We start from the raw sequence: 27,963 nt of genomic DNA, 5'->3' as shown, positions 1-27,963 counted from the left end.
TTAACTGTAGATTTATTTAATTAGTTTACAATGACAGTGGAAAGGTGCTACAGTACATATGGAAAACACAACTTTGAAAGGATGGTAAAGCAAAGCCCATTTAAAAGTTTGGAGGAGATTTACAAAACATGAAAGGCAGCTGGAGTCAAGGCTTAAACTACTCCTGTATCAGGTGAAAAGAGGCAGCTAACCTGTGCTGGGCTCTTGCTCAGTGATGTAAGCTCCTCTTTTCTGCTTAATGACAATTTTGTATTTTATTTGGAAATTAAGGTCCCACAGTCTATAAAGAGGGGAGAGCCACAGAATCCATGTCACTTGAAGTCCAAAGTCAAATTTGATAACTTTGGTAAACATACCAACTTCTACAGACTGTTCACTGTGTTTAATCACATCCAAAGTCAGAGTAGCTTCATGCCTCCCTTTGCTGTAAAGTAGTATCTGTTTATTGACCGCCTGAGCAGCATGCAGAATCTATGACATAATTCTCTGGCACACCAAAGCCAACTGCTCCTCAGCCGTAGTCTGACCACTTCCATGCAATGCTACGTTGATCTAATAATTCTTGCAGAAGAAATCTTAATCAACTAAGTGCACAGTGCAGAATATGGTTATACTTTTTACTAGGCCAGCATTTCTGGTCCACTATAAATTATTTTTCTCAAATCTATCATTTTTTGATATATTGAATCTATGAAACTCTACTTTGTGTCGGGAAAAATTTCCTCCAATTGTTTGGTTGACTTTATGATTAGAAGAAAAACAGATACAGTCACAAGGCTGTTTCATTCTTTCGGACATCCCCGTGTGCTACTATTTCACTATTTGATTATCTTTTCCCTTGTATCTTCTGTGCTACTTAACTTCGACATCAATGGATGCTTGTTTGAGTTGTGTGCTGTGCGACCTTTGGTGAAAAACAACATTTTGTTATGGTTGAACAAACAAGTCAATGAGTAGATTTCCTAAGGAAAGAATTAATTTGATTATTTTAGGCACATATTGTGCCTGCAGCGGAGCAATTCTTGTGATTCAATCATACAATGGGGACTTGTGGAAAATGAATAGGGGGCATTGTCGGGAGGCGAGCTTGTTTTCTGATAAGGTTGTTAAAAATTACTTTAAATTCGTTCCAGTAAAGGAACTGAACATACGTGATACATTGTGGGTCCACACCCCAGGAATGTCACATTTCTGTCACATGGTGGAGCCATGAAATTTATCAGCTTTGCATAAACCTCCTTGCAACAACAGACCTCACAGAGTCAAGGCAGATAGAATTAGCCTTCTATTCACACTAAGACACACATTTTAAGTAAACAAACTGTTATTCAAAGCTGCTGGATAGGTCTGGCCTATATCTGCTGAGAGCATGAAATCCGAACAGATGATGGTGATGGTATCTTGATGCATGAGTGTCCACTAGTGTAAAGTGTTTGTTCAGATGGCTGATATGCTCTTTAGGCTTTGGGCTCATGTAGTGAATGTCTAAGAAATGCTCGGAGACTCCAGAGGAAAAGATAGTTGACATCTGAACAGAATAGTCATGACTGGCTTGAGACCAGGATGAATGGATGGATCTAAATATCCAAATATGTTAGATAAACACACTTACTGTTGTAAGTTGCCCTATTTTTCTTTTCAATAGTTTAAACAATTTTGTAAAACAATTGAGCCAATCTAAGGTAACTCTTCTTGCTTAATGTTTTGTTTTTTATGCCCTTTTATCCCTGTTTCCACCCTTACTATGTGGTTGTTAAACTGCATCTTTCTTTAGAGCAAGACGGCAACGTTCAAAAATGATAAAGGAGCAAAATTATGTAAATTTGACTTTTTCAGTTTTACATTTTGTTATGATGTTCTTTCCTCATCAAAAACATACCTGGGTGGTTGATATGTTTCTTTCATGTATGTTTCAGAAATCCTTTAATCTCCATGGTTCTGTTTGCAGGAACATTTGACCTGACTGGGCGCTGAAAAAGAATGAGCTTCTTAAAGACACAGAGGCCCAATTTCTAGGTGTTAAACTGAGAAGTCAAGTTTTTTAAATTCATGTTTGCCATATACAGCATTTTTATAACAACTGAAGGTAACAGTTCAGTTGTTATAACTGAACTGCTGTAAAGTAGCACTATGTGCCAGGAAAATACATAATGCTACCCCTTTAAGGTTAACAAAAGTTTCGGTAAGAATTCTAAATAAAAGTCACTTTAGGTGAGCAATCAGGCTTGGGACGAGCATAAATCCTCCAGGTACAGTCACGGCATCACAAATACCCCAATGCCTGTATTTGCTGATGACTACAAAATTGAAAAAGAGGGGCCCTAATAATTCTGAGGCAAGTTTCTCTCAGCAGTGCGTATTGATTATTTGTGTGAGGTGAGAGATTTGGAAAATTCAATTAAAGGAGTTGTGCAAAGGATTCATAAATTCAGCTCCTCCAACCCGTATCAAGACATGGTTATGTTCTAAATCAATGCTGCACTTCACAATATATTTTCTTAGGAACGTGAAAATAAATAACATTTAAACAGTTCTGCTTACTGCAGAAACAAATTCTGTCTCATGGAAAGACTTTTTAGGTAGAGTCAGGTACTGACTCGTGCACATCATCAGAGTGGTAACATACTTTTATTGCAGTTTTTCTCATAAGGAAATCCCATATTATATGAATTTTGAGATGACAAAATGAGGGTAAAGGGTACAGCTCAGCAGAGTAAAAATTGATCAGGCCATAGATGGAGCCGCATTGGGGAAGATTTGTATGGCTGCAGTAATGGACTGTATTAAAAAGATTCCTTAAGATGTCATAAAAGTGATGGGACAGTGTCGCTGTCCGTGCAGCCGTCTGCTTAGGAAGCTGAAACACTCGAGCACATCAATTTTAGGGAGGAGGGGGGATGGATGCTCATAGACAGATGCCACCTACTCTGTGTGTTTTATGATTGGACTCATGGCTGTAATTAAAAGGGAGAGTTTTATATTCGATGGCTTTGATCAAAGTGAACTCCAAAGATATCGATCGGCGTGGTGTATTACCAAGTTTGCAATGTTTTCAGATGTGATTTCTGATTTAGTTAATGCCATTACATTTTTCTTCAGACCCAAAGAAACCTCATACCTCCATGTTTTATTGAAATGATAATGAAACAAGCAACAGACATGTCCAGTCTGTCTGTACTCACACTTTGTGGAAGTGTGAGTACCATAAAGTACGCCCACTTCTTCGCATTTTGTCATAGTAAAACCACAGATCTTAGTATATAGTGTTGGAATTATATTTGATAGATCCACACAAAGTAGAGTATAATTCAAAATTGAAAAAATATTTTCCAATTTTAAACCATAAAAGCTCATATGTATAGAGCCCCCAATTTCCTTCAGAAGTCCCTAAATTAGTGAATAGGGTCCAGCTGTGTTTAATTTAATCTTAGGATAAATCCAGACTCTATGAAGGTCTTTTGGAGAACATTAGTGAGCAGACAGCATCATGGAGACCAAGGAGCACAGCATCAGCACAGCAGACAGGTCAGAGATAAAGAGTTAGAGGTGTTTTAAGCAGAGGTTATAAAAAAATGCTTAATCCATAGTTCAAAAAGAAATCCAGAAACCTACAAATACACCCTTGTCCACCTTAACTGACCTTTATAAAACTTTTTGTTTTTATAAAACACTATGTGTGAAGGGAAAGTAATATAACATCTCTCTGAAGATGCCATTCCCACAGCGAAAGACCAGTGGGATTGCTGGTCTTTCACTGTGGAACCATCATCCCATGGAAATGCTTTTCTTTACCAGTCAGGGTTGATGGGAATGTGGATGGCACTAAAGGGAGATTGTGCAAGAAAATCTATTGAGTGTTTGCAAAAGACTAGGTTCAGTTGAAGCAAATAATTATGTTAGAATGCCCCAGTCAAAGTCCAGACTTTGATACAAATGAGACTCCGAGGCAAGACTTGTAAATTGGAAAGTACTGTAAATATTCACAGAAGCTCTCCATCCAATCTGGTTAAAATGTTTAGTCTCTTGAGATGTAAAGCAGAACAAAGACATAAGTCATAAAAACTACCTGCTGTAATTTCAGTGAAACATAATTCTGTTATGTATTAACTCAGTGGAGTCTGCGATTATGTTTTTTTTCCAGATGGATGTAGGTTATTTGTTGAAGTAGCTGAATTCATAAACTCTAAATATCAGGTTTTGACCCCCATCCTTCAGCTATTTGCTAGAAAGTTGAGAATGAAGAAGGATTTTATTTTTTAGCATTGCTTTGAATCTAGGGACCCATAAATAAATGACGGAACGACTTTTGCAGAAGAAAATGAATGGCCGGATCAGTGTTCAGAACTAAATAGAAGAGATAAACAACTCATTTTTTTCTAATTTCATTGAATTGCATCATTAAAGCCAGGTAAATGTAAGCCCTTTACCTGGCTTACATTTTTTCACATCACAAAAACAAGTATTGTGAAAGTGAAGTACAGACTTGTCAGACATACTGTATTTATATGTATAAATGTACTTTTCTTTGTATGTGGTGTCAGTAGGAGGGATTGCTGGTATAATAATCCTCTGACAAATTATGAATGAAATGTATTGAAATGCATTTTGCAAACAGGTAGTGCAGCTTTATGCAAAAAGGTCTCCTTTTTTCATAAACCTTCAGTCTTGACAGTGAATGCGGCGCGTGTGGAATATCATTTGTTGCCAGAGGGGTTACAATCATGTTTTTCTCCCACATATTCCCCCGGTTTTTGTTAGCGAGGGATCTCAGCTGTTGACAGGTAATAGAATTGCTCTTCAGCGCTTGTGCGTATGATCCCGAGGAGATAAGGCAGAAGATGAATGAGGAATCTGTGCTGTCAGTCTTGGGGCTGAACAGTCATGGAGGACGTCATTCGTTTCTGAGAGAGGTGTCTGAAGATGGCAGGGGAGAACGGCCTGACGTGATAGACCCCCCATCCCTCCCAGCGAAGCGTCAATCTGGCAGCTGACAAATGTTGATTCTACATTAAACACAATGCAGGTACGCTGTGCAAATAATGTTCTTTAAGATGGCAACCCTGATCCCCTTTATGACTAAAGCCGCACCATCCTCCCCCACCTGCGCAGTTTAACAGCTTTTGGAAAGGAAATGTGCGGTGAGGGAAACTGTCTTACGCAGCACTGTAGGCTCTTTATTTGGCAGCGCCTGCCTGGGAAGGCCGAGGCCTCTCGCTGCCCCAGTCGACCTAAGCAACAGCTGGTGTTCGCAGCAACATTTCCTATTTCTGCCCAAGGTGGATCGTGTAACTCTCACTTTATCGCCCTTAGAGGCCACGTGAAGGACAAAGCAAGCATGCCCATAAATAAAACTAATGTTTTGATACAGGTCTCCCTTTGCAGCTGATTGAGGGACCCGTGATGGCTTGAATAACTTCTTGCCATCAGAACACTTGATAATATATAGGTTTTTTTTGTTGTAAGTTGACATATGAAACTAAAAACTCTTCTTTTAATAAGGTAAGCATGAGCTAGTGGATGAAGCTACATATTATAGCTACAATATTTACAGGCTGTTAGCTGCCTGTAGTCATTCAGTCCAAGTCAGAGCCACGCCATCAAGATTTAATGTTCTGAATAGTGATCCTACGAGTAGCATTCATCACTTCATTTGATAAATTTCATTTATCAAAAGATGTTAGAATAATTTCTTGTTTAGCATCATTTAAAAAAAATAAATACATTTACAATTTGTCTTCTTAAACTTTTTGCAGCTGCATAAGTGTCCCTCTGTGTTCCTGCCTCTTTGTTGCAACAGTTAACTCAGATGTAGGCTTTCTATTTATCCCTGCAGCACATTACCAGCAGTCGGCTGGTCTCTCCATCCACATGTCCCCATCGCTGACCCGATAACATTTATAGTTGTAATGGATTTTTTTATGCCCGTCATTAACTCGCACAGAGATTGGAGAAAGAAATTGCTTGTACCTTTTTTGTGTGGTATTTCAACTTTATAGCATTATGCTCAGATATGTCACCTTCCATCAAACCTTTTAAGGCCTCTCCTGTCTCTGGTTTTGTTTTAAATGTGCAGGTCTTTTGTGGAGGACCCTTGTAGCATCAAGGGCTCATAATTAATATTTAATGATGTTGAATAAAAGCTTGGAAAGATATAATTTCCGTCTAATTATGAGCTCCGTCTCCACCAGGGCTTTGAGGGTGATTTTAGCGCACTACTTGGCTAATGTAGACAATTTATTTGAAGCCGGTTTGAATTTAATTATTTAATAACACGCCACTAAAAATGATGTTCACTTCAGCACAGTGAGAAATATGAATTCATCTTTATGAAAACTACGTTTGTACAAAATAACTTTAATGATGAATAGAAATGCACAGTACAAAAAGGAAAGTTTGCATGAATACAAAACTGGTCAACATGCATTCATCACAATCCCTACAGACTCCAAGAGAAGACGCAAAATAAACAGTAACAGCACAATTACATCAACATCTTTTAAGTTTCCAACATAATTATTACAATTTTTTATTGACATGGCATTTGAAAGTCTCATATTTAGGCTGCAGAACATCGTCTTGTGTAAATCTTTATCATTACTCACACATTATTGCTGTTGCCCTTTCAAAAAAGTCAATTAATTAAAAATATTTTGCATGCACTGTTGGTCCACAAAAGAAAAACACCAATCCTCTTTCCTTTCACTTGGTCTCACAATTTTCTTTGATCTGCTGTTATTAATACAGATACTTTTCATTCGAACGCATCTCATTTTTCTATTTGAGAGCCAGAAAAGCCTCACGTACAGTGTAAGTGGTCAGAGCCAATATATGCTCACAGAGTAACACTGAGTTTCCTAAAGAAAACAGCTCAGTTGTTTTTCTTTCGGCTCTTTTTTCTGGGTGGCTCCATGAACTGAACAATACTGAAATGTAGAAATACTCCCAAGAAGTGCATGAAGGCGGTCGTTGACACCAGGACAGGAAACAGGTCTGGTAGATGTGGCGGCGGGTCCATAACTACACTCAGGACGCTCAAAACAGCCATGAGAGCCATGCTGATGTAGAACTATCAATGACATAGAGAGAAGGGATGCGTCAAAAATAGTTGCAAGGATTGCACAAAGATGCATCAGTGGTCAAATGATTATGAGCACGGAGGACGTAGAGCAACAGAGCTCAGGATTGTTAAAACATTTAATGACAGGTAAACATTAACTTTTGGTTTTCCTTCAGGAACCTGTAAAGTCCCCTCTGTTTCTACTCCATGTTTCATAGTAAAAACTAAAAAACAAAGTAACAAACTGCTTCAGGGAACACCTCTAGTAGGGAGGTTTCATGATTTTCACAAAATCATCAGCTTTATATCTCCCGAACCCCTCAGTTCTCCCTCACACATTCAGTTAGCAAAAAAAAACCAAAGATAAAAAATAGTAACCGTCAAATTGTCTTAAGATATTATTTTCATAGAAAGAACTGGAAGTTGAAATGTACCCAACAAACAGTTCTGTATGGTTGAGAGTAATTAAGTTCCAGGCAAAAAAGTTTCAAGATGCTGTAATAGAAACAATATTATGTTTTGATAATAATCATTAATAATTAATGTAATGATTATAATTACTTTTCAGCAGCTTAGGGCTGCTGAAACTAGTCAATGTGATCGTTGTTAACTATCATAATTCATCAACATTAGGATTTTTAAACAATACAAAAGTCTTTACAGTTCTTTGTGCTGGACACAGTGTCGGTCTGCGTCCTTTACCCAGGTGTTTATGAACACATCTTTGATCAAAACTATCTGATGTTTGTTGATGTGGAGAGTTTGTACAACCCTTTGTCAATTTTGCAACCTCCAATTTCAATCAAATTTATATTATTTAATCAGATTTAAACCACACACACATACATAATGCATAGTTACAATAAATGCTAGTTATTTTAAAGTTAAATAGACATTTTACGGCCTCCATTACATAGTTAATTATGTTCTTGTCCTTTGAAGTTACTTACATGCAGGAGTGTGAAGGTCACTGGAGCAAACAAAAACAACAACATGCTTTTCTTTTCTATTATGTATGTAATGAAATTGAAATACTGAAAATAAAGTAAATATTTGATTGCAAGAATTAAGTCGGACTGTTGAGAAAAACTTGAAATGTTTGTGAAAAAATGTAGCTTCAAGAATAATGTAGTTTTGAAACAATCTTAAGATTAAAGCCAATATTTCGAGAATAAAGTGGAAATAATATCTTCAAGGACAGACTGAATGATTCTTTCTGATTAAATCTTATTCTAAATTAAGACGTTGTTTGGTCATTTACACGAGACACAACTGTGGAAGTGATTGTGCCAGTGTCCTTTTGACTGTCAGTGTACATTTACCCACCTTTAACTCATCATTACAACATTGTTGTCTTCATTCCTGCCTTTAAAAATGATGTTTCTTTGGTCAATCTCATCATACTTGACAATTATGAATATTCAGGATTGTTTTATATAGAAATAAATAAATCATTTTCATTTGTAGCGTGAAAAAATACTATAATTTTTATCAAAAAGCTTTTTCTTTAGAAGGATTTATTCTATTATATGACACAATGAGTCAACAGATTAATAAAAATAGATAGTTGATAATTCCAGTTGAAATAAATTACACTAGAAAAAGTTTATATTTTTATTTACAATGATCAATTTCTATCAAGGGACTGTTTCTTGTTTCTTTTTTATTTTTTTATTTGAAAACTAGATTTTAAAATGATTCTGCTGATCAGAAGCTTAAAAGTTGAACTTCAGGATGTTTCTGAAGAGACCAATCCCAGGATTTGAAGGAATTAAAGCCTTGAGGAACATTAAATAATTATCTGTCTTAGTAGAATCAAAACCTATGAATCATGAATTCAAAAAAGGTTTTTGGGAAAACTTTTAAAATTGGGTGAATGTCAATACATTGATATAAAATCTAAATATAAAATAAAATTATACCATTAATTACATTTTGCCTACTGAACACTATTTGTCCATCTAACCATTCTTTATTGTCATAAAAGTTACTACAGATGAGACAGTAGTAGGAGTTGGAGTACTTGTGTTTGTTTTTGCTTTGTGAAGCAAAAAATAAGTCTGTGATTATTATAGAGGAAACATCTCATGCCCTCTCTTCTCCATCACCCAAAACCCATGAAACCTTATCTCCATCGTCAGGGCTCACTATTTATGCTGCTTGTGTAAATAAATATATCTAGGCAAACCTGTGTTTATGACACGTCCTATAAAAAGACACCTTCTCTTAATCTCTGACACCCTACCGGTACCGCTGTCACTAAGGAGTTGGCGGCAAAGCCACTTCAGATGCTGTGGAAACTCAAATAAGTGATAAATAATTCTCAGGCTGGCAGCAGCGGTCGTCCCAGGACAGCTTACAAAGCTTACACCAGCAGATGATATTTATTTATACAGTTGGACATATCTTCTGACAACGTTGCAATTTAGGTCTGGAGACACGTTAGAAATACAAGGCACCTGGGATCCTTGAATCAGCACACTTCTTTTTACAGCCAAGCCAGCTTAAATGTTACTGGATACGTGTATAGAAATATTTTCTGAAAGATTTAATTCTTGCTTTATAGTCATGCCTATTATCTCGCTGAGGTTATTAAGCTGTATCAGAGATTTTATCTGCTGTTTCCACATAAACAGCTGATATAAACAACTTTTTTTTTCCTTAAAGCTATAAAAGCATAACAAATATTCAGTATGATCTTTGTTTAAACTGCCAATTAAACCTGCAACCAAATGATTGTACAAAATATGTTCACATTTACATCTTTTACTAATAATTTGGTACATTTTCTCCTTCACTGTGGTCAGTCCGGTGTAAGTTAAAGGGTTGATAAAAACCCTCCAAAAGACTTTTGGCTCCTAGAGATAAACATTTGTAGATTTTGCAAGCATAGGCTACACTCACCTTCCATTTCATTATACAAGCCAGGTAAATTTTGGGTATCCAGGGAAACAGCTTGCCACTGGTACCAAGTTTCAGCTCGTCCTCTGAACAGTCCTCCAGAGCGGACAATAAGTAGACGGTGAGGAAGGGAAACCCCAGGAAGGTGACGGTGTAGGGAACCAGCAGGCCGTCTTTCAGGAAAAGAGGGAGCATGCTTGACAGAACGAAAGAAACAACGAGGGTTGATAGTCTAGCCTGACGAGTACTGTCTACAACTTGAGATGTGCAGATTTTTTTGCAAACAAATTAGCAAAAAAAAAAATATTTGTAACAGTTCCACAAAATTTGACTCTTTCCAACAGAAACTGATTCAGTTCAGCACCATGGTCGGTTAAAGAAAAGCAACAGCAGTCGAAACATTTTTATCATGCAGGCCTTTATGAGCAGAACGTCCCCTGAGGAGAGACGGTTATGACATTCACGCAGAGCTTATCTCAGTTTAGCAGCGGGGCAGAAGCAAGAACAACAGTTGGCTCATAGTAAACACACAACACCCGGCTTAGAAAAACCTCTCTCTGCACAACAATCCACTTATTCAAACTAAAAAGTTCCATTCAGCAGCTAAATGTTTAACATTTAAGAAATACATACTTCCTCGATGTGAGCAGACTGGGTTCATTCACCCGTAAAATGGCCACTGTTCGGGCATTCCACCAGCCAATTATATAAACAAAAGATGTATTTTTTTTTTAAATGAAAGAGTCTGGAGAGATAATGTGAAAGCCCAAGTCAGACTGTACTATGAACAGTTCCAAACGGAGCTCCTGCTCCTACACAGCACACTCGGACACCAGGCATGCAGAGCATGTTGTGTAAGCCCCACATATCCTTATCCTAAACCACACGCACAACAATTAGCCCTGCCGGAAGAATTTAACAACAGCTGGTGAAAGTTAGTTGCAGCATTTGCACTGCCATTTCTCTTTTTCCATTCATGGTGTTCTCATCTGGGCCCATATTATCAGCCATCTTTTTAGAGAGTTCTAGGGTTTGCACCTTACAGGACAAACAATTTCAAATCACATCTAATTGTATAAAAAACAGTGAAGATAGTCTGATTCAGATTTTAAACCAATTACATATTGTCCAATTGAATTATTAACAGGATCCTCTGACACTTATTTTGGCCATATATTTGGGATCATTATCTTGGTACAACACCCAATTCCAAAACATTTCCGTTCTCTAGTGAGGTGCATCAGATTTTGTTCATTAAAGTGTTTATATTTAGCAAATTCACTTTAACATCTTTGAAAGGTAAACAGGCCCACAAGCCTCACAGCTTCTCAATATTTGGTAAACGTGGCTCCATTGTAAAAAGTTTTGAATGGCTGGTATGACAAGAACTGACAATTTAAAAAAAATAAACTATCTATAATAAAATGGTAACAACAAAAATAAGATGCATCTTTAAGGTTTAATTTGCTTTCTGCTGTTGAAAGTTTGTTTACCTGAATGTTGAGGCCTGCAGGAACCAAACGCACATGAGTGGAAATTCATTCAGAAGGAGGCAGACTGGGCTGAAGAGAAAAGAAAAAAGGTGATGGCACACCGTTTTAAGCTGATTCTCAATCACTAACATAGCAAATGAAAGTAAACTAGATATAAGCTAAGTGGATAAATAAGAGAAACGCTATCAAAAACCATGAATTGAGTGTTAGCTGTAACAAGACACTTAGTATGTGTATTTTGTTGAGAAATAATTTCACATCTTTGATTTCTAATGACTATTTATTAAATTTCAAGATGTAAAAACAGCTGTGGCAACAAAGAGAAAATCTGTGTGTCCATATATAAACCTATTTATAACCTGTTTATAACTGAAGCAGGCTACCAGCTTCAGTTCTACACTGTTCTCCAACAGAGGAACCTTCCAACGGTCCCTGAGCCCATAATTACAGTCAGCGCTCTTTGGTGATCCTGTTACAGCCCAATAATTGATCCTGCGCAAACAACACCCCGAGCTGCTGCCTACTATTCTCTCCTAATCTCTGGGCATGCATTACTGATTGATTCAAGGGGACAGGTGGGAGATATAACTCAATAGTTAATAAAGCAACAATCTACACTCATCTAGATTAATAGATGAGCCCAGATTCAGGAACTAAATCCCACGCCGTAAAGTCCATCCCGGGTTTCACTCTCTGCCTACAGCTTTATGAGTACGAGTGTAAACCATAAAGCACAAAACACATTTTAAGCCACATGTCTAAGCTCTGAAACTATCATATGACCCGCCTCTAAAATTACACAATGCATATCATGAGGATGGTTGCTTGGACTAGAAGTATAAAGACAGGAGTGGATAATGTAGCAAGTCTGGGCATAAATTGAATGTTAGTTTGAGGTTTATAACATCAGCACAGGAATTATCTCACTTTTACATTGTTCTGAAACTGATTGTTTGTGAGAAAACTTTATTCACTGATGTCACCAAACAGAAAACTCAAGAATAGATAAGAAGAGAAGGCAAACTCCACTCAGAAAGGCTAAGGTTTAACTTAGAGCTCCACCAAGGACCTTCCTCCTGTGACATAAAGGTGGTAACCAGCGTAAACAACTCAGATACAACAACTTACAGGGCAGCCAACAGGATGGACTTCTCATGAACTTGATAGGAGAAAAGGAAAAAGGCCAGAGATGAGTTGACCTGAGAGCAAAGAATCATTAAAAACTTAATTAAAACATGTACAAACAGCATAAATTGGTAAAACATATAAGAAGTCTAACTATACATGCCTTGCAAAAGGATTAATTTCACAATGCTATAGGAATTTCATAGAGTAAACCACATATAGTGGTGCATAATTGTAAAATGAAAGGAAAATGATATACGATATTTTAAATATTCTGCAAATAAATCTGAAAAGTGTGTAGTGGAAGTGTCGTAGCACCTTTGAATCAATCCTCCACTGCAACTGACCCGCTTACCGCAAGAATTTCGGGATGCTCTTCACCAGGTTTGCGCACAAAGACTTAAATATTTGCATTTTTTTTTCTTTAGAAAGCATCTCAAGCTCAGTCAGATTAGAACATCTGAGGAAAAACTATATTCAAGGTTTTCCACAGATGCTCAACAGGGTTTAGTCCTGGGCTTTGACTGGGCCATCCTAACACATGCAAATGTTTTGATCTAAACAATTCAGTTGCAGCTCTGGCTGAATTTAGCCTACCGGAGAGTAAACCTCTCAGTAAGTCTGCTTACCAGCACCCACACCATTTTGTTTATGGAAGATTAAGTTCAACTTTGTTCTGATCCAACTACAGCACCTACTTTTGGTATTGTTTATAGTTCATCATAAAAAAATTATCATAAGAGTTTTGATTTATCACTGTCATGATGAATTTCAGCTACCGAGGTAAATAAAAAACAAATTAGAATATGATGTTATTTTTTCTATTTTCTTCACCGTCTCCACATCAATAAACATCAGCAAATTTAAAAACATTGTCAAATGAAGTTACTGTGAGCAGTTTAAGGGGTATATATACTCCTGTAAGACATACTATTGCTACCAAAGTGCACTCACCAAAGCCAGTTTAAAGTTCCAGAAAGTGGGCTTCATCAGCAGTCTGATAGAGGATGGAAGTGCTGCTAGGAGGGTGAAAGCCAAACTGAAACACATAAAGTAGGAAAATAATTTTCAAAATGTAAATCTAAATGAACAAATGACAAAAACACTCTTGTACACACTGCGGTGTGCATATCTTTCTAGGACAGCACCTGCTCTGAAACTAAGACCTCTTGACATGTAAGAACTGACCAAATAATAATTGTTCTTGAAGGTTAGTCAGTATTAGTTTAACCCCTCAATTGTCACCTGCTGGGGATACAAGGACCAGAAGGGACAGACTTATGTGTCAGAGTGAATGTGTATAAATGTGCAGAGAGGTCAAGGGTTAGTTATGTGAGACGGCAACAATGTGCTCGTACTACAAATCATAGGTTATTGAAATAAAGAGAGATCCAAACGCAGCAAAGCAAAACAAATAGATTTCAGAAGTAATATAATCAGTACTTAATATAAGATGTACAAAAGTAAGTTTAGTATAAATGATTTTCTTCAGAACAGACTTTTGCGTTACAGAAATATGCGAGTCACATTTTCACAGCTGATTTGTTCAACATAACCTGCATAACCACACTAGAGTATTTAGTATTCCAATCTATTGACCAACATACACACATTTGTTTGAAATACCCAACAATAAAAGAGGTCCAACTTAATCCCTGGTTTTAGCAGTCTAGAAGAAACGTGTCCATGCTGCAAACACTAGACTCCTAAAATTAGCCCGCTGGGTTATTTAAGAAGGTTCCGCCATGTCGTAACTGTTGGGCCGAGTTCATTACATCAAGTGCACAGAGTTTCAACTTTTAGCAAAAACATGATTCATGAGAGACAAATGCAGAATTAGCCTTTGTTTTTATGATAACCCTTTGGGTCTTCAACATTTCGATTTCATATTTGGAAAAACAAATGCAGCTTGTTGTTTAAAGTTTCTCGTGAGTGCTTTGCTTCAGGGATTATCTGCTTTGATTCCCTCGAACCCGCTTTTATTTCCAAGAGCAAGCTCAGCTTTCCCGTAAAATGAAAAAGGGATTCAGGAGAGATAAGTTAGAAAAATGACAGTGAAAAAACAAAGAGGTGTCAGGAGGACAAATGTGGAATAAAAATGAAGTTGTTTCACAGATAAAAGGATTACCTGAGGTAAAGCTGAGAGTCGCTTGTCAGAATGGATCTGATCTTTATCAGGGCGTTCAGGCTGCACCATGTGTTAGCCACCTTATCCTACACACACACACACACACGACCAGAAAGCAAAAACAACATTAGGAACATATGTTTGAGTGGTGATTTGATCTCAGATCACCATTAGAAACAAAAAAGCAATCAACTGTTACTTTTTCTTTTGTAAATATTCTGTTTTAACATTGAATACTTTTAATTGATTATGCACATTAATTCTCTTCTACAAAATGAATGTTAATGATTGTGTCCACAGTGTAACACAACAACATATTTTAGCCATTATGACAGTTTTTGATTTAAACAAAGACAGACTAAATAATGTGGATTATTCCAAAAGGAATCTTACTATACCCAAAACTGTATTAACATATAATCCAACACATATAATTAACATAAAATCATAAACCTATTTTAAAATATTCATCTTTAAATGAGCATAAAACAAATCAGGAAATTATAACATATGAAAATATAAATCAAAAGAAACTTAAAATTACCAGAACTAACAATTCAGGATAATAATACAAATGTATCAATTAATTTATCCTCATGATTTTCAATGTGAAACCCAAATTCAGAGTTTTTTTTATACATGCTTCTGACTTAGTCCAGAGACGCAAAACAACCAAAACCAATAAGAAGATTTGTCAGACAAGTCAATAATAAGACTCATCAGCTTGTTGAGATTCAGTTGTAAGAAATATTTTACTTTCGATCAAACGTTTTGCTATTCTTGACTCTTTGTGTGAAGTTCCGGTGAAAAATTTGGTTTAGTTTTTTATTTATTTGTGTCCCCCAATCTCAAATCCAAAGTGCGCATCCACAAAGACAGGGGTCCTCAAATCCAGGACTAGAGGGTCACTGTCCTGAAACTTTTAGATGTGTCTTTAGGACAGCACACCTGAATCAAATGGGCAAATTAGCTCCTCAGTATGCAGCCAAGTTCTCTAGAGTCTTTGAGTCAGGTGTGCTGAAGTAGCAGGACGCCAGACCTCTAGGCCTGGATTTGAAGACCCCTGCACCAAGGCATTCAAACAAACAACCAGAACAAACAGCTAACCATTCACTCAGAACCAGAGGTGCTGTGTCAATATCTCCACCTCAGCTAAACTCCAAAATGAATCTATGGGAGTGGCATTAACATTTATTGATTTTAATCAGCATTGAGCCTTCGTGCTCAATGCTGATTCTGGGCCGCAGTAAGGCACTACATGTTTTCTTTAGTGGACGTTTTGGTGTTGGAAGCTGATAGTGTAAAGAGTAGTTTAGAAACTTTAAATTAGTCATCTTTTCCCCTTAAATCAGAGGTAGGTAGAAAATTAAGCCTTAAATAAGTTGGAAAGTTATCAGAGGAGTATATTGGATTGTGTTTTTCTTAAGTTTTCTCCTTTTTTCCCCTCTAACAGCAGAGTAAATGGTGATGTGTTTATTTTTCCTTCCTAATTTGTATGTTGATTCTTTTTCTCCTGCCTGGCAAATATGAGAAACTAGAAAACAGAGTTAATTATCAAGATATTACCAACTACAAGTATTTTTTATTATTATCTTTAGGCAGGTCTAATCAAGTTCATTGTTCTATGATAAAATAAGTAATTTCTTCATCAGAAAGATTTCGGATAAATTACAATAAATACTGTGTGTGATTATTTAATAAACATAATATAGTTTATTGTAACTTAACACTAAAGAATCTGAAAAAAAAAATCTTGTCATAGATAAAGTATGCTACAAACTTCATGACAGCTGTGTGGTTGCTGTAGTTAAGATCAAATGAGGAGGTCAAGTGGTTAGGCGGACGCTAAGGGATCACTTAAAATAAGATCCGAGCCACCAGTGTGCTCATGATATCACACATGTTTAGATCAACTGAATATTTCCTCTGTAGCCGTGTTTAAGTGTGATCCTATCGAGAAAATCTATTCCTGGCCTCCTCTCCGTGCTACAGCTGCTTTGCTGCACAACTGTATGGCTCTTAATGGTATCCTCTTCGGTAGCACCAAATTGTCTAGGGTTGTGTTTTCACAGCCCCATCCTTTCCTTTTTCCCCTCTCATTCTCAACATCAAACAGCCACTGCGGGAATGTTCCTGGACACCACGTCGAAGGCAGAAGCCCACTGGCAAATGCGAGTCTTGAAGCCAGAAAGGAATTTCACAGGGAGAAGCGTTTGGTGCCATTTTTGTGAGCAGGCAGCAACATGAGACAGCAGAATGCAGTTCAATGGGTAAACTTACAACCGCTCCCTCCCAGAAGTCGACGGGACCACCGCTCAGCAGTCGTCGTCTTCCCCACTCGGGCCTTCTGCTTGCAGTGCGTGATTTCATATGTAACAGGACGCCTTTCAATGCTGTCATCAAAGCCCAAGTTCTATGTTTGAATCATTTTGCTGAACAAATACTGTCCCGATGCATCCTGCTCCGACAGCACAACATCTAATTACGCCACATATCCTTGACAACTTGTAGTAGGAGTCGCCTCCGGGACCGGGACTAGAAAATTCAGGGTTACAAGGTTTCAGAAACTAGAGCTGCAAACCTCGGCCTCTGAGCTGTCACCTAAACATTCAAACAGAAGCATACACGGTCACTTTAACCCTGTTTCTTCCATGACACCTTTCAACACCGGAATTTCGGGAGTGTTAAAGTTTTCTTTTTCTCCATCATCCCTGTCTTTTGTAAAATATCATGCACAATTGACTTCCTATTTAACTGAGCAATCACGGTACGAAATGAGTGTTAGAAACACTCAAGCACACATGTGTTTGTGTTTTTTTTTCCAAAGATGCCGTCAGCAGTGGGACACCAGCTGTCCGATGTGCTCTGATATGCCTTTAAGTGTATCACTCGCCCCTCTCATCGGTCCATATGGCTGGAACACGGCTGAGCTATGAAGTGCTGAAAACAATCCGGCCATAAATTAGTTAGATTTATCTGCATCCTCCTACTGTACATCATGAATCCCAACACCTCCCAGGGATAGGGTGAAACCGATCTCTTGACCTTTCACCATTTTATTCCACTGTTTTCTTTGATCCAGCGGGGTATCGGTTTCCAGCCAGCTAAGCACTGGAAGGGCTGGGAAGCTATTCACTATGCTAAAAGTTGGGAACATCGTGTAGGGAACGAGGCATGCCTCATGGGTTGCGTATGACGTCAATGAAAGCATCAGTCACAGCATTGATGCTATAACTTGGTGAAAAAACTATTATAAAATTAACAAACTTGGACAAAATCCTACACAGAAAAATCCAGAATGAAGGGGAATTTCAGTTTAAAATCATTCCTTTACTGGTCAAAATGTGAAACGACATCCAGCCTTTATAGACATGACTTTAAAGAAAAGATTAAATATTTTCTTTTGATTAGTTAAGTGATAAATAATAAACATCACATTGATATAATTATTTGAGATTTTTTGTTCTGATCCCAGACGCTGGATGGAGTACTGATCACCAGGTTTTTAACTGACACCTGAAAAAAGTAAATTCCCAATACGTGCTCACCTTACACACCTTTGATGCAGTTTTAGTAATTACAAATCTAAGCAATAATCAAATGTGGAGTTCCGCAAGGCTCTATTCTTGAGCCACTTTTTTTCAATGCCTAAATGTTCCCCCACGCTCAGATTAAACATTTCTAACCTGTGTGGTGATGATACAAAACTTCAAATTTCACTTGACCATAGTCATTAAATGCCACTAATTAAGTGTATCCATACCACTGACTGGATGATTTTGAATTTTTTTCAACCTAATGCAGAGAAGACATAAGTCATTGTTTTGGTCCCATAAATGCCTTCAGCTCAGGACTCAATTGCACTGAAAAGAAACCTAGGTGTCCTTACAGATATTTCAAGAATAATTTGCCTGTTTCCATTCGAAAAGCATTTCAAAAGTTGAAGGCTTCCATAATATGCAGAAAAAGTTGCTCAGATTATTGTAATGCTGTTTTTACTGGTCAACTCAAAAAGTAACATAAATATACCAGGCCGCTGAACTGAAATGCAGCTGTCAGAGTTAATGACTAACATCAGGAACATGGATCATATTGTGTCATAATATTAATTCAGGACTGAAACATTACTGTTTAATGCATTTCCCAATGAAAGAATGTTTTGTTTTTTATTTTAGTTTGCATTTTAACAAATATTTCAACATGTTGCCTTAATGATTTTCATCATTTTATACAATTTCTTAAGATATTTTTCTTTACCTTTGTTTCCTTATTTACTATAAGGCACTTTTAATTAGCTTGTGTACACTGCCATTTTAATAAATTATCTATCTTGACAGAGTTTAGATTCAACATACTGCACTGTACCTCAAATAAGCCACGAGCCACGGGAAAGATCCTCCTGACCACCTGCAAGACCTGACTGGGGTCAGGTAGGAAGGGCAGCCAGCAGAGGCCAAAGGTCACCAACACTGTGGCAGTAATTTTCACCAACAGGACGAACCTTCATGAAAGACAAACATCTTTAATTGTGGGTGGTAAAGCTATATCACTTAAATAAATAAATAAAAAACTAAATACCTGTTGGGGTATTTAGTTTTAGTTTTTCTGCAGGGTTTCCCTAGACAATTAGCACAAACTGTCTGCAAGTCCTAAATTTGGGGTTTGACCCTCCTGCTGAGGAATGTAGTGAAAGCAATGCATCAGCTGAAAGTCCCCAGTGGGGGTCAGAGTAGCTTGTCAGCTGTAACTGTGAAGCTGCTGGTTAAGTTGCGCACACAGGCATAGCTGAGGAGTTTGGGCATGGCGAGAGTGTCATCTGGACATATCTTCCCAGGGGCCTAATCCGGCACTCCATTTGCTACTAAATGCCCTTGGTACATTGTTACTAGATAAACAGACACTGGACACACTGGTAATAGCATCCAATCTGATTACCTCAGTCATTCTGTGACTCTCAGGAAGACACTGCTCTCTTACCGGCTCACATTACAAGTGTGGGCTTGCAGCTGACACATTCATGCACACTGACAAAACAATATAATCAACAAATGCACTCTTCAATAACCATGTTATCACAGGGATCAATTTAAATTATCTTATAGATTGGAGTTTCCTTGGAGGTGTTTGGGCATAGAAACAAAGTTTAACAAGATATCAACAGAGAAAGAATACTGAAAAATTAGTCCAACTAATTTTTGATATAATATTTAAAGTATTTTATGACGATATAACATTTCTGTAATATTTCCCAATGCATAGCACCAATCCATTTTTGTAATCACCCTCCATTTCCCCAATTGTAAGAAAAACTGGTTTCTCTTTGGGTTTTAGAAGGAAAATGGAGTATCCAGACACATTAACGAGAAGAACATGCAAACAAAAGACCAAAGGCTGGGATTGTGACCCAGCACCTTCTTCCTCCAAGATAGCATTGCTACCAATAATAATAAAGTTACATAAAAAATAAAAAAGTGCACAAGTAAAGCAATAACACTTACCCACGCCCAATTAGCCCAGCTTTGATGCACTTTCCAAGAAGGTAACAGAAGAAGGGCAGTGCATGGTACAGCTCCATCTGTTTGTAGTTGAGAGCCAGAGAGAAGGCCAGGGAGCCCAAAGAGTTCCAGCCCAGCCCCAGAGCCAGAACCCCCCACAGGGCAAAGCCCAGGCTCACTCCATTATACCCAACACAGTCAAGGCTTTTACAAATTACTACTTTCACAGGCGCCATTACTAATGTCTAAGCAACAAAGAAAACAGGTGGAAATTATGACATTTTTAAAGAACAGTATAGACGGTAAGGAAATACCAAAACTTTTTATAAAATAATTGGGTGTTTAATATGTAATGGATCACATAATGTAGCCAAGATTCTCCTACATTTGCACCTAACATTACCCAACCCTCCCAAGAAATCAGGTTAATTGCCAAAATATACAAACATCTGTTTGCAATAAACAAAAATAGATTTTTTCTTCTGGAATTAATAAAGTGTAATTTAATCGAATCCAAGAACGACTTAAATAGTTCAACATAACTAATATCAGAAGTGGTTTCTTCAGATTAAACCCAAACTAATGACTACTGCAGCTTTAAAATTATTCAACTTCTTCATGATATTCATCTTTAGAACATAACACAGAACCCTTTAGCTATTTTGAGCTGTTGAAAAAGTAACTCATACTCAGACATCAACTGCTGGTAGCGTTCCTGAGGAATGTCCATTCAGTTTTAGTCAGTCAAGCATGATGACTCCTTTAGTATCCTCCACAATTTCCTCTGAAACCCAGTCCTAGTGGACTGGAGGTAAACTCAGTATCCTTGTCCTTTTTGAAGATCTAATGACATCTAATCTTCAGCTGTCTCATGGATATCAAGAGGTATTTTCCAAGAATGTCCTAACGTTTGACTGAATGCATCTTTTAACATACATACATCAGGTTTCTAGTGCCAGAGGAACCAAATGCTTCACTGGAGGCATGGTGATGTTTTAGCATTAGCATTAGCTTCAACATGATGGAGGATGAATGATACTAGGTGAAGCTGTATAGTTTCAACTGCTTATGTTTAAGGTTTATTTTTGCAACGTTTATGAAAAAAAAATTATAACACTATTTTTGTGTGCTAATAGTAACATGCTAATGTGGACTGTCAAATTCAATTCAATATTTTTATGAGATGCAATGAAAAAGGTCTACCTGACAGACAACTTGATTGATACTTTATGTTAATTGTAAAACTTTGCCATGCTGTTTCACTGCCGCTCTTAAAAGTCAGACTATATTTCATTTAAACAAATCAAAGTACTGAAAACTTTACTGCAATAAATTTACAAATAAATAAAATACATTTGCACGTAAAGGATACTGAAAATGGCCGTAGTCTATGAGAATTAGTCCTGGGTAAAGAAGCATGCTGAGAAGAATGGAAACCTAGAAAGACAAATTCAGAAAACAAATGACTACATTTGGGTCTTCAGAGTACATTGCTATATAGACATTTAGGTACAACCCTTACCCTTCTCTTAGCAGAGCCATCAGTCAGGTATAAACAGTATAAAACAACTGCAGGAATGTATATCAACACATCTGTCACCAGGACTAAAAGACAGAAAACAACAAGATTAAAATAATTTAAGAAACCAGTAACAAAGAAAGGCAGACTACAGCTTTTAGTGTCTGCCAACAAAATGTTGCTTTAGCTAAAAAAGCTCATAGACCTACAAAGTTTGTTAGAATCTTAAAAAACAACAAAAGCTAAAAAAGACCAGAAGAATTATAAACGGAATACAACCCTATAAATGCAAATGTGCATGTTTATTTAATACGTACAGGAAATTATTACAAAACAGTTTTCATTAAAAATCTTTACCTTCTTGATGAAAAAGAAATTTCTTTAGTATGTAATATTAACACAATTATTTGGAGACAGAATTATGATGCAAACATAGAGGAAGGTTTTGATGAAACTATACCTGTAGTTCTCATAAATAGCTTGTGGGCTGGACTTTCATAGCCTCTGGATCTGTGCAGCTCAACCCAGTCAGGGTTTAGAATATTTGCTCTGCAAATAGAAAATAAAGGAAATGCACAATAGCCACAGCTACCATTACACATGTGCATGCAAGATGCTATAATCACAACGGCCAGATTCTGCCTGTGGACTAATGAATCGCTAACCTTTGGTAGCATACAAAACAAATTGCACAATTGTTTTATTAACAGCTACTAACTTAATGAACTAAAATCACTGACAGGTGGATTTTAGTTCACCTGTCAGTGAACAGGTATATGGGGTGAACTAGTGAAGTAGGTATATATATCTAGCATTTGTTCCTAATTTTTGATCAGCTTAAACATAGGAAATTGAAATAAAATTTAAAAATTGTTACCGTCACAAAACCTTAAGTGTAATTTGAAGCATATATTCTTTTTGTTAGCCATCTTTTTCAATAAAGGAGGCCATTTTTTTTTCAAAGCTGTGATTTTGTGACAACTATGTATACAGTTATTTTATATATAAACTATGATTTATTAACCCCTTCTCCCACCAAAAAAGTACGTTTCTGTGCCTAGATGATTAAAATTACTCACACATAAGCACAGAGCCAGCTGTGGTAGGCGGTGAGAGGAGGGTAGTCAAGACCCCAATAGTTCAAGTCATTATCAGAGGTGTTAAAGTACCTGTAGAAAAATAAAAGTGTTACTAAAGGAACATGGATTTGGATTTAGAAAAAAATGAGGACAAAAATCTGGTCCGATGATCACCATAACAGTCAGACTTGCCATTGTTGAACAGGGAGGTTGTAGGTCACTTCTTGCCAGTGTCTTTGGGCTTCATAGTCACCAAACATGGGAGGTTTTCCTGCACCTGTACAGAAATGATTGTCCTGTCAGTAAATGTTAACTTCTAGTGATGAAACAAAGAAATAAAAAAATCAAACAATCGACAGTAATGCAAGTCAGCTAGTTTACTCTTTTAATATAAAAAGCGTAGTACACTGCACATCTTCCTCGTAGTTTCCAAACAATCAAAACAGCTTCACTAAAACAATCCAGACAACTTAGTGCAGTTAACATGCAGGTTCACACTCTCCCTACCTGAATATGAGTTTAGCGACACGCCCCATCTTACCAAAACAGCGAGTAAAACGCTAATCGATACTAAACTCCACGTTTGCATAACTCTAAGTGATAAAAACGGGGGCTTTGTTTTAGAAACAAGCGACAAAAACAGTTTCATTCAGACTCGTCAGGAGTCCGTTTCCGTACACGTCATCCACCAAGGCTACGTCTCACTAGCTCATTGGTCAGAGAGTTCTGATGCGAGGAGGAAGTTCAATGAGGCGTTTCAAAAATTGGAATTAACAGAGATACAGGAATCTGTCGCTCAGACAAGAAAATCACGTGATTCTCCCCCCCCCTCAAATATCGGTAATAGAAAATCTTAAACATCGTTTTAGAGTCTAAGTCTTTCAGCGGTTGTCGTATATAATTTTAACCCGGTAGATGCAAAAGCTGATACTCCTTTTCCCACGTAGAATGAATGCACCATTTAACAGTACGCGATTCATAGTAAATTTAAATACTCCAGCATTTTTCTAGCTATTAGAAACTAAAAAGTTAGCAGAACATTTTATTTTGATAATATTACAGTAGGAGTGTACGTCAACTTCTCAAAAGATCACGGAATTATCCTGAAAGAAAAAATAAATACGTAAATAAAATTATTCCTTGTAATTTTAAGTTTGAAATTTGTGATTTCAATAAGTATCAAAAAACCACTACCTATTTTACGTTTTGCACGAATTCCGACATTATTCTCAAATAAGTTGAACACAAACTATACAGTGCCAAAAATACTTATACCACTTATATTTTTTTACATCATGTCATGTTACAACCAAAGATTTCAAAATGTCTTATAGGATTTTATTATACACAGTAGTGCATAATACTGAAAATCAAAATTCAAAAATACCTAATTGATTCCAAAGGGAAATTAAATGTTAATGTAACTCATATTATCCAAGATTCTTCAAAATTGTTGTAGATGCTGATGGCTGTGGGCAGGAAGGATGTCCTGTAGTGGTCTTCATTACAGCGGTCTGAAAAAGCCTCTGACTCAAGACACTGTGTTGGTGTAAAACATGAAGTAGATGCTTTTCTTGATTTTCATCTGCAGTGATTCCACTATGGTCAACCCCGCTCCCTTCTTCCCCCATTCGTGAACAAGATCCCCAGATACTTAAACTCCTCCATTTGAGGCAGGACGACCCCCCTTGACCCGGAGAAGGCACTCTACCCTTTTCCAGCTCAAGACCATGGCCTCGGATTTGGAGGCACTGAGCCTCATCCCGGCCGCTTCACACTCTGGTCATACTAAGAAAGGAATTTAAAATTTTGTGTCTAAAATGTGGCTTTTGAGCAATTAACGTTCTTCTCTTGACTTATTTTTCAAAATCTTAATGATGGTGTCTTATCAAAATTAAAAAAACACTGTTTATTGTGTGACTTCTTTAATAAAAAATATGATGTGCTTTTTTTTTCTTTTAGAGTTTTTCTGGATTTTGTTCATCAGTAGCTGGACAGGAAAATGAACAGAGAGAGAAGGAGAAGACATACATGACCCAAGGTCGACAATCAAATCTCAGACTATACCCTCTATAGAGTGCCTGCTTTTCCATTGAGACACGCAGTATTTTTTCAAACATAAAAAACTTACCTCATTACTGAGCTTAAGGTCAACTGGAGAAATAGACAAACAAGACCGACTGAGATAATTAGCCCAATTTTTGGACAAGTCAAAATCAGGCTTTGCAACCTAAGAACACTGTTCCCACTGTTAAACATGCTGGTGGCAGCAGTATGCTGCAGGATATTATGCTATGTTTTACAGTCTGTGGTGTTAGTGAAATGCATAAAGTGGATAGAATATTGAAGAATGAAAACTAACTCTAAGTTCCTTAACTTTCACCTCAGTGCAACAGCTGGATGGTTAAAGCATCAAAGTTTCAGCTGAGCAAAAATCCCAAACACACTTTAAAACCGGCTTTGGGATGAATGAAACAGGCGTCTTCTGGAATCTGCTTCTCAAAGGCCAAATCTCAGCTCTAATAAAAATTTGGCCACTATGTTTAGAAACGCAGTCAAATTTTTAAACTTAACAATTCAAAATTGTTAGCTTTAAAGCTGACAAAGACTGTTAACTTGAAAGCTAACAGTCTCTATTTGCACAGAAAGGTGTGCTTTCTGAGCCAAAGGAAATTTAAGGCAACATTAATTGGGGTGTATGTATATTTTTGAGACTTGCACATTATATTGAGTGTATAATATAAAAGGAAGTGTAGAATTTAAAAAATTAAGAACACAGCTGCAATTACAGCTTGCAACGCTTTTAAAATTTCAACTCTCAATCTAAAAGCAAACATATTGTATTAATGGCTAAAATTTAAACCTCTTCAATTTGACTCTTTTTATGTTATATTGCAGTGAAAATGTTAGCTGCCTTGTATGTTTAGTATCAGACACCCTCTGTACACAGATGCTATGCTACGGTACATCTTCCCCTCACAATGTAAATCCCAGCCTGCAGGGCCATTTCCTCCTCCATGTGACCTTTTCTTCTGTTGACACCATCATCCTTGTTCCCAAGGTGTTAGGATTTGTTGGGTGTGACATGTTCCTTGTGGTTCCGCCATCAATTATGCATAAATAATAATAACCTCGCACAACTGCTGATTTGCAATGACACTTTCATTCCGACGGCAGCAGCCTATAACTCAGTGCTACCTATTAGTTATTAATGCCTGGCCACGCCAGCTTTACTTTGTCATTTATTGCTTCATCTCTATGCCTTTTTAAATATTCAGCAACTGATGTATCTACGTTTACTGTCTGTGTTCCCTGCCCAGAAAAGGACTGTAGCATCTGGTGGAGGATGACGTAATAAAGACGGTAAGCCAAGGCTTTGCTGTTTGCACAGCAGTATTGGCATGGGTGGGTTACTTGTGTAACAACTGTTTGAAAACTTGCTGTTTTAAAACAACCACTTTTTTACCCTTCAAGCAGTTTAAAGTCATTTTAATGTAAGAATGGAACAGATGACCTGACTAATTAACAAGCTAATGTCAACTTGACATGTGTGACTCCAAAAAGCACAATGACAGAATGATGATAAAGTAATATTCTGCATCCCATGGTTGGCTCAGAGCTTAACTACTTCATAACTGCTTAATTTAGCATGCTCTATATTGTAATAAAAATAATAATTCTCTCAACATATCTCTCTCTCTCTTTGAGCTAAAACCAATAAAAGTGCTACTTCACTCATTAGCTCTATAAACATTTTTCGTTAACTTAGAAAGTACTCCAGGACCAGGGCTTCTGTGTTTTTTATTTTTATTTATTTATTTATTTTTTGTCTATCTGCTCTGTCTCCTCAAATCCCTAATGGGTCAAAGCAGATGACCACTCACAGTGAGCTGCGTTTTGCTGCAGGTTTCTCCTTGTTAAAATGGAGTTGTTCCTTTTCACTGTCACCACATGTATACTTAATATGAGGAATTGCTATGAAGGTAACAACTCTATGCAAGCAACTACGTCCTGTCAACACTTTTCATTCAGGTGGACTGGTTGCTGCAAAGTTCATCACTAAAAGTGTCTGAGGCATTTTCTTTGATAGAATACCGTTTTACCAATTTATGCAGTAAATGTAAGTTTGAATGTTTGTAATATGATATTAATCTATCTAAATGATTAAATGGGTTAAACTATAGAATTTTTTTTAATATAAATTGAATTTCTTTGTCTCTTAAAGTGACTTCAAATTATACTTTTGCTTCAAAGTAAATTTGTGCTACATATATAAACTGAAATAAAGCAAAATTTAAATTCATGGATAGACAACATTAATACATAGCAAAATCTAAAATTATTTGTAACACTGGCAGATTTAGATTTAGAATTAGTTTGCTTTTGGTAGAACGTTGAGACAGGCCGCTCTAAATAGTTAAAAAATAAAAGAGGGATCAATATAAAAAACTAATATTGGTAACACTTTATTTGAAGGGTTCTCCATAAGACTGACATGACACTGCCATACCCATGACATAACACCTGTCATGAACAGAACGAAGTCCTTATGAATGTTTATGACACTTGTCATGAAGTGTCATTTGGTAAATAGCGACACTTTTAATGCAAAGTTGCTCTAAAAGTTGCATTAAAAGTCCATTGAAAGTGCCAACTTTGCATGATTTTGTAAATTATGATAATTTAACAGGTAGGCTAAGGCTACATCATTGTTTAAAGCACCAAACTGGAAAGTTTGGACTGCTAAACTGAATGTTAAGTTATTATAAAAGGCTCACCACAGGTTGTTAAAACAGTGGCATAACATTTGGTGGAGTTAATTGTATGTGTAGTCAAATGTAAATGTCTTAATCCTAAATCTGCCTTAAATTTGGATGTGCGGCAGGATCAGTGATTATGCTATTTTTGGATGTGTGATCCAAGAAGCTTGTAAGATTCTGATCAACATACAATAACTAGGACTATATTGTAGCATAAGATTGACTGGATTAATCAATGCATTTTTATTATGTTGCCTGAGTCAATACTTTCATATAATTACAATTTAAAGTCTTTTGTTTTGGCATTCTGCCATCATTGCCCATTTAGAGATTGACATTTCTTACTTGCCTACCTTCTTCTCACCATAATAGCTCACCATGATCAAACGAGGAGCAACTGAGAAAA

At 36.9% G+C, this 27,963-nt stretch overlaps 1 protein-coding gene across 1 annotated transcript; it reads right to left on the bottom strand.

The window, feature by feature from the left end:
- Positions 1 to 6,334: 6,334 nt before the first annotated feature.
- alg6 (ALG6 alpha-1,3-glucosyltransferase) lies at positions 6,335 to 23,541 on the bottom strand. The gene is made up of 14 exons (XM_008406165.2): positions 23,305 to 23,541; positions 22,990 to 23,074; positions 22,798 to 22,887; positions 22,179 to 22,267; positions 21,722 to 21,804; positions 21,572 to 21,636; positions 20,203 to 20,388; positions 19,070 to 19,205; positions 14,705 to 14,790; positions 13,531 to 13,615; positions 12,580 to 12,650; positions 11,452 to 11,520; positions 9,962 to 10,154; positions 6,335 to 7,066 (listed from the first exon to the last, which is right to left on the bottom strand). Exons 1-14 carry the CDS (start codon positions 23,444 to 23,446, stop codon positions 6,869 to 6,871), a joined length of 1,578 nt encoding a protein of 525 aa, XP_008404387.1. The 5' UTR covers positions 23,447 to 23,541; the 3' UTR covers positions 6,335 to 6,868.
- Between the last annotated feature and the right edge of the window lie 4,422 nt (positions 23,542 to 27,963).

This window comes from Poecilia reticulata, chromosome 4 (genome assembly GCF_904066995.2).
Source record: "Poecilia reticulata chromosome 4, P_reticulata-male-v2, whole genome shotgun sequence".
NCBI classification, from domain to species: Eukaryota; Metazoa; Chordata; class Actinopteri; order Cyprinodontiformes; family Poeciliidae; genus Poecilia; species Poecilia reticulata.
Note: the sequence above shows the minus strand (reverse complement) of the source record. Positions and strands in the feature narration are given on the sequence as shown.